The sequence below is a fragment of the Chanodichthys erythropterus genome, chromosome 9, assembly GCF_024489055.1.
Source record: "Chanodichthys erythropterus isolate Z2021 chromosome 9, ASM2448905v1, whole genome shotgun sequence".
Taxonomy (NCBI): Eukaryota; Metazoa; Chordata; class Actinopteri; order Cypriniformes; family Xenocyprididae; genus Chanodichthys; species Chanodichthys erythropterus.
This window is the reverse complement of record NC_090229.1, coordinates 37,712,167-37,720,175: the sequence shown is the minus strand read 5'-3', so window position 1 is coordinate 37,720,175 and position 8,009 is coordinate 37,712,167. Positions and strand designations below refer to the sequence as shown.

The 8,009-nt window shown below is 36.8% G+C and overlaps 1 protein-coding gene and 1 long non-coding RNA gene across 2 annotated transcripts; both read right to left on the bottom strand.

Annotated features, from left to right (window-relative positions):
• Window positions 1-37: 37 nt before the first annotated feature.
• Window positions 38-6,076, bottom strand: mrps25 (mitochondrial ribosomal protein S25). The gene is made up of 4 exons (XM_067395528.1): window positions 5,822-6,076; window positions 5,564-5,670; window positions 5,407-5,494; window positions 38-3,821 (listed from the first exon to the last, which is right to left on the bottom strand). Exons 1-4 carry the CDS (start codon window positions 5,953-5,955, stop codon window positions 3,629-3,631), a joined length of 522 nt encoding a protein of 173 aa, XP_067251629.1. The 5' UTR covers window positions 5,956-6,076; the 3' UTR covers window positions 38-3,628.
• A 1,165-nt stretch (window positions 6,077-7,241) lies between these two features.
• LOC137026690 (uncharacterized) lies at window positions 7,242-7,737 on the bottom strand. Its single transcript, XR_010895909.1, has 3 exons — window positions 7,590-7,737; window positions 7,388-7,475; window positions 7,242-7,314 (listed from the first exon to the last, which is right to left on the bottom strand). It is a non-coding gene; the product is annotated as an uncharacterized lncRNA (long non-coding RNA).
• Window positions 7,738-8,009: the final 272 nt, after the last annotated feature.

The following is an 8,009-nucleotide window of genomic DNA, read 5'->3' as shown; positions in this document are numbered from 1 at the left end:
CAATCTGACAAGGCTTGTTTTCAGTTACAAACACACACTGATGCACTAGACAAAAATGCAAAACAAATGAGAATTTTCTGTGCAAGAATAGTCGTAGAAACACAAAGACAGAGAATTGTAATCAAATTGCATTGACTTAAACTTGCAATTTAATAAATTCTAAAAAAAAGCATTGTAGATATTTTATGTGAACAAAACCTTAGTGTTATTTTCCTTTTTAATAGGTTGTTTCAAGTCATTTTAAATGGGTAGGTTTTTATGCAATGCGCTTAAAATTTCTGAAGTAAAGCTTTTGTTCAACAAAGTCAGTATTTCGTGCACAAAGCTACTTTTAGATTTTGTTTATTCTGAATCACTTTTGTCTTGAGGAGTGTAGCATGAACATTAGGACTGGGAGAATAAATCAATTCATCTCGATTGGTAGATCGTTTGAGATTTTCCGAATTAGTTATTAACGGCAGGTGCCGCTCTAGGCTAGTTTTTAATTGCATGCTCAGGAAGACGAGCACTCATGCGTTCGGCACCTCAGATTGCTTTTATGACTCGAGACCCACTGCAAACACCCCTGTAATTCACTTCAACCTTTTCAAACTTTATGAATGATTATTTTGGAGAAGGTTCAAGTGGTGTGTGTAAGGAACACAGTGCCATCTACTGTTAAAAACTACCTAGTTCAGACTACACGACTTTAAATGTCGACAGATCGCTGTGCTGTTCAGACTACATGACTTGCTGTGGAGTCGTTGTGGTGTTCACACTACATAAATGATCTGCAACAGGGGGTTACACACTACACGAGCTCTCAACGACTCGATCCAGTCCCAAACCACATTTTGTCACGAAAACATGCGAGAAGTGGAACGGGAAATACACGCGTATAAAACACATTTTTATTCACCTCGGTTTCCATGAGCAAATGATAACTGAAATACTATACATATATTGTTTTCGCATAACAATAATGCACTCTTTACAATTGACCCTTCGCTGGGAGTTTGATTGACAGGTGATCTAACCAATCATAATGCCCAATCGACCATGTTGTCCGACAAAGCAGTCAGGGGACTTAGGCCCTGTCCCAAATGTGGACTTTCGGTCTCGTGGACTTAAATTGCGCGTGCTCGTCGAGTCTACGAGTCCGTAGGCCGTCCCATTCAGCATTTTAATGCTCTGAAGTGTGCTCAGCAGCGCCCCCTTTGTACCCTTGAAGCAGTCTTCCGTGAAGCCCGCATAGATGCAGGCTCCGCACACTTTAACTACCCAGGAATCCTTGCGAAATGCCAATCAGACAAGGGATGGGAGGAGATTTCGCTCAAGAGCAATTGATGACATGGCTGAGAAGAAAATATATAAGTGTAGGTATCATTACGGCTTTTATGACCTAGGTGTACATTTTACCAGTTGTTACCTACAGTTTATACAAACATTATGGTCATCGACCAGTGGTTGATATCTCAAACATAATAATAGCGCCTTGAATAATACAATCGCATTATGATTCATTAAATAAATAGAACCGAATGTCAGGGCTTTATTGAGTCATATGTAAACCTATTTAAACCTGTAAATTCATCTGAAACTCACGCACATGTTTATTATGTGTTAAAATTGTAATCTTAGTTCAAATGGAACATTATGTATTATTACAACTGTATACATTATTTAAATAAGCATGTATATATTGTCTAATGCCCAGGTGGCATAAGCAAAAGCAGGCTGTGTAGTTGACATGGAGATAATATTTTGCAAAAGAAACCTGTTCTCGATGCTAAATATTATCCCTGAACCTGCAGCTCCTGTCAAAAAACAACCAGACCGTTATTTCCGGCGTGACGATCGAGTCTGTCCCAAAAATACCTTTCAATGTGCCCTCGTGGACTCGCGCCAAGGGCCCTATAGGTCTGCACTACATGACGTCACCAAAGTGTGGACTCTGAGGAAGTCCACAAGTCTGGAGTGTGCCATTTGGGACAGGACTTTAGTAGATTAACGTTGGTGGACTTGAACTTGAAAAATGGTGTGTACTGACTTCTTTCCGCAGTTGAAACGGCATTCCTTCTGATGTTCATGCATGTTATTTGATGCTATAAATTAACTAGTAGTAACTTGCCTTGTCTTGTCTGTAGACGTGTAGTCAGTGTCCTTTTTGCTCCACAGTGTATTTTTCGTGGCGTGAGAACACGAGCGCGGTATGGCTTGTCGGACGTAGCAACAGTAACTAAAGAGGGCGGGTCTTTTGCAAACGGTCATTTGTCATTAAAATAACGCCATAAAGATGCCCATAAATTACCTATGAAAACGAGAACGTTGTGTCTGAAAGCTACAATCGTGTTTCTTTGTTATTAAAATGAATAAAGAATATCTCGTGTTTTTCCATGGGTGCTCGGGATCGGCGCCTATGCTCTCGTCGTGACACGTGACGCCACAGGATGTCGAGGCGGCCGACAGCTCCAGATATTTAGCATGCTAGGTATTTTTCTGGCGTCGGGGAGCGATTTTGATGCGTTGTTCACACATAAAGTGTGGCAAGCGCTGATATGCCCCCGATCTCAGCCGGACCTGATGGCGAGCTCGTTAACTCGGACTTGAAATCCTGTAGTGTGAACTTGGCGTAGGCTCAGAATCGCGGTGGATTCGGAAAATCTCAGAATCGAACCAGAACCATTTCACAATTGAATGATTTATCGTCCCAGCCGTAATGAATACACACCTACAGCTTTGAATAATTTTCTTATGATATTAATCTAATGCATAAGCAGCATTTCACTAGATATAAATCCTGATGTCCAGTGTTTTTATCTCAGAAACATCAGTGATTGTTCACTCAAACGTGAAAATTCTGTTTACTAAACCTTTCTGTATCGTTTTTCTTGTTTGAAACACAAAATTTGATTAGTCTAATCAATGTCGGATATCATAGTGTATGTAATTTAGATCTGTATATATCTTTTTTTGTATTTATATACTGATTTTCTGTTGTAGCAAAATGATTTAGCACTAATGCAGACACATCAAGTGTTGAACCTGTGCTTAAAGTGATCAGAATTGCCTCCAGCTCTGCTTAAATCTCCTCAGTCTTGATTGCATGTTTTATTAATTCTTCATTTAATTGTACCCATCACAAACAGACTGACGAGTGCTGACTAACATGAACTCGTCAAGGCTTTCCTGTGCAGAATACATACTGTATTTGAAGAGCTTTAGTTTCAACATTTATTTCTTATGAATTGAAGCAGTATTCCATTATAATACAGTGAGACACACAACAGCAGCATATTGTGGCTGAATGAAACGCTTTTTGCAATTGTAATTATTCATGTTTTTGTCAACAAAGCAACAATATTAACAACCTGTCCATTAGCTTTTGGATAATGTTGTGTGTTTACATTGAGCAATATCAGGTATCATAAATGTAACACTAATAATTAATAAAACAGACTGAATGAAAATGTGGTCAGGAAGTATTCATTTCTAACCCAAGAATAAATCATTTTTAAGTTTATAAAATAAGTCTGCTTTCCATAGTCCATCACAGTTTACACAAAATCTTGTTCACACACCCCAAAAAAAATGTTTTTTTTTTTACTGTAAAGAGTCCAAAGTGTTTCTCACATTCACCAAACAGTTTTTAATCATCAGAGACCACAGCCAGTTTGGCCCTGTATTTGCCAGTCATCTCTTTGGGAAGCGGGACCAGACCGGGATGAGGAACTTGACCCTCCACTTCACTCATACACTCCCGCAGGAAGTATTTCTTGGGCCCAAAGTTAGCGGGATTTGACAACTCCATTTTAGCCAGAGCTTCAGCTTCAAGAACTTTACTGTGGGCAGAAAGAGACAGAGACAAACACATCATTACCTCACATCTCACTGTGATCAGGATGGGATGCATGTTCAACATGGGAATGTTGGTATTAGCACTGGTTGGCCGCTAGGTGGTGCTATTAAATAAGTTTCACTACAACTACACAAGGCAGATCCATTCTAAACTTTGACTTTTTATTTTTACAAATTAAAATGAAACTGAAAAATAAAGGAAATGAAATTATAACTTCACACACTTAAAGGAGTAGTTCAACAAAAATTCAAGAAACAGCACAGCGTCAGAGGGAAACATTGCACATGCCCCATATTTAGCGGTTTTAACATAATGAAAAAACAGATCAATATTTTTTATAAAATACATTGTACAAATAAACTTTGAATATAACCAACATATCAATCAATGCTGATTTTTTTCCAAGACCGATGCAATTGTATATTTTTTTGTCTTATGCCGGATTCAGACTACGCAACATTTTTATGTGATTTTGACTCCTAAATTCTTGTCGTGTCATTAAAAAACATGTCAGACTACACAATCATCGCTTGCCATCTTTAACGAAGCGCGTGATGTCACTGAAAAGGCTGAACTAGCGACTGACTTCTGGAAACAAGAGTAACAACTATATACTAACTAGAGATGCACTAATATATCAACCAATAATGGATAGTTTAAAAACAGCTGATATATCCTGTCAATCAAAAGAGGGCACTGAATTTGTGCTTTGTGTAGAGAAAATGCTAAGAAACCAGTTTGATATTCAATATGTGACACTGGAGCACAAAACCAGTCATAAGTCACACAGGTATATTTGTAGCAATAGCCAACAATACATTGTATGGGTCAAAATGATGCCAAAAATCATTAGGATATTAAGATCATGTTCCATGAAGATATTTTGTACATTTACTACTGTAAATATATCAAAAATTTATTTTTGTGAGTGGATATGCATTGCTAAGGACTTCATTTGGATCATTTTAAAGCTGATTTCCCATATTTTGCACCCTCAGATTGCAGATTTTCCAATAGTTGTATCTCTGCCAAATATTGTCCGATCCTAACAAACCACACATCAATGTTAAGATTATTTATTCAGATTTCAGATTGCATATAAAAAAAAAAAAAATTGACCTTATGACTGGTTTTATGGTCCACGGTCACATATAGTATTTACATGAATTAATAACATTCAGAAAGTTAAGAAATATTATTTTAATCTTCAGAATTTAGTTAATCTTTTCAAATTTTCAAATATCAAATTTATGTTAATATTAAATTAATTAATTTCAGTTTCTCTGAAACAAGATGATGAAATTAAGTATAATAGCATTTCTTTCAAAATATAATAATTAAAAATATGATAAATTAATAATTGTAATGATATTAAGGTATAACAGGCAGAACCCTCAAACTATCGGTATCAGCAGATATTACTCAATCATATCGGTGTAGTGTCAGTGCATCTCTATTACTAACATGAACATCTATATTTAGTAGTTTTTAGTTATAAAGACAGCTAATATAAAGTGTGACCCATGTTTGATCTCATGGGGCTTTACAGCACATTATGCACTACTTACTCGGACTTGCCAAGGATCTTCCTGACATGCTGAGTGATTTCTTTATGGTGTTTTCCTTCTACATCCACCAGCACTTGCTCTCCATCATCTGAACACAGAGGCAGAGGTTACAGATAAACACTGTCACAGTGAGGGAAACAGAGAATAAAACACTCACCGAGGTAAAAGCGCAGGAAAGGCGATGGAGTCATGTTTTTGAACATCATTATCTGAACCCAGGGGTTTTTGTACTGGATTTGAGGAATGTTGAAGAACACAAACTTCCTGTCAAATAACATTAAACATTATCCTTCTGATACATGAGTGCTTTTTAATATCATTTTTCTTCTTCTGACATTATATAGTATTTTTATTGCCAGTGAAAACACTATTTCAGTAAGGAGAGCAGACATTGATGCAGTGTTGTGTTTCTGACCTTGCTCCTTCACTCAGGTCTCCGTGTGTGTTATAATTGACTGTCATAATCTTCACCGTTTTTTTAAACACAATTTCTCCTTTCTGCAGATACTCCAGCGTCCTGCGAATGGGGAATCTTCCCTTCATCGGCATGATTATATGATTAATTTGTGTAAACTATAAAACTGAACGATTGTGATCTGAACCCATCAGTTCATGCTGCTCCTGCCTCGCGCTTATTGATGACGTCCACTACACGCGCCATCGGGCGCCACCTAGAGGACTGGAGCTCACTTACACACAATGGAGAGATTTAAAGGGTTAGTTCAACCAAAAATGAAAATAATGTAATTTATTACTCACCCTCATGTCGTTCCACACCCGTAAGACCTTCGTTCATCTTCAGTAAATGGACATTTCCTCTCTCAAGATCCATTCATGTACTAAAAACATATTTAAATCAGTTCATGTGATTACAGTGGTTCAACATTAATATTATAAACACTGCTTCAGGAAGCTTCGGATCATAAACGAATCTGTGTTGAATCTGCAGTTTGGAGCGCCAAAGTCACGTGATTTCAGCCATTGGCAGTTTGACACACGATCCAAATCATGATTCGACACGCTGATTCATAACGCTCAGAAGCTTCATGACTGTTTTTAAATTGACCATCACTAAATAAGTCGTTATTTAGTTTTTTTGGCGCTCCAAAAATATTCTTGTGTCTTTATAATATTAATATTAAACCACTGTACTCACATGAACTGATTTAAATATGTTTTTAGTACATTAATGGATCTTGAGAGAGGAAATTTCCATTTACTGAAGATGAACGAAGGTCTTACGGGTGTGGAACGACATGAGGGTGAGTAAGTAATGACATTATTTTCATTTTTGGGTTTTAAAAATGTTTTGAAATTGTTTAGCCAACATCATGATATTTTTGGTGTTTTATATGAACAGAAAAGTGACTTTATTTAAAGTATTAAAAATATTGTAGTCTTGGTCTCTGCCCTGATGTGGAGACAGTCCTGAGGAGTCTCTAGACTGTAATTGGTGATTCACAATTTCACTTCTTCTTCCAATACGTTTTTTTATTTATATCAGCACACAACAACTGAAAACACAGTGAAGGAAAGCATTAGCTACTTCAGCTTGAACAAGCAGAGAATGTTTTGCATTGCTTTCTCACAGTCAAACCACAGAAGATCGAAATATTATTAAATAAATCACAACTGAAATCTATTATTGTGACTGAGGTTTTTCAAAAAACAACTTTATTTCTCATACTAGAAAAACATTCAGAACAAAATGAATAAAGCTTACCTGAATGATTAGATTGTTTCTTCTTCTGAATAACTGTAAAAACACTTACTACTGCAATTATTATTATTATTAAAGTAACTAAAGCACTAGAGACAATGACTGATAAAGCAGTAGTGTTGTTTCCACATTCCCGGTCAGATGATCGTGTTCCTGGAGATGTTTCAGTGAGTCCCAGAGCTTCACATCTGTGAATAATATCCAGGATCAGATGAAGATGATGATCAACAGCACACACCAACAGTATAAATGAACACTTACTGTGTGTGTGGTAAACAGGATGAAAAAGAGCCGTCTGAATATGTGTCAGCTTCACAATCCGCACATACTGTATCTGTGGAGGGAGTTCCTGTGAAGAAAATGACATACAGTTACAGAAAAGATATTGTGTTTGTTTCCTAAACTGCTGCTAATGCAGCACAGATAACAATAAACAGCATATTTATATCATTTTATCATTTACCTGCTTGTTTGATATATTGTCCAGAGCTGCATTCAGAGTGTTTCTCAGCGTTTCTACAGCTATCTTTAATTCGTTCAGTGCAGTAGAATTGATCCAGAGGCTCACAAACAGTATCTGACGACTGAGTACAGGCTTTATTCACTCTTAACCCTCGACCTGAGATAGAAATGAGTCAACAGAATATTACATACAGTTACTGTTAGGAACAACTACATCCAGAGCAACTAGCTTGTATCTCTTCAGATGCTGAATCACCTGCATTAAAAGATCAATCAGATTCAAATGAATAAAATCTGTAAGAACTTTTTAATTTCCAGATGAACAAATGTAGGCCACTAGGGAAACTTTTCCCCAGTCATTTCAATAGCAAAAAGTGTCCCAATCAACCTGAATTATATATATATATATATATATATATAT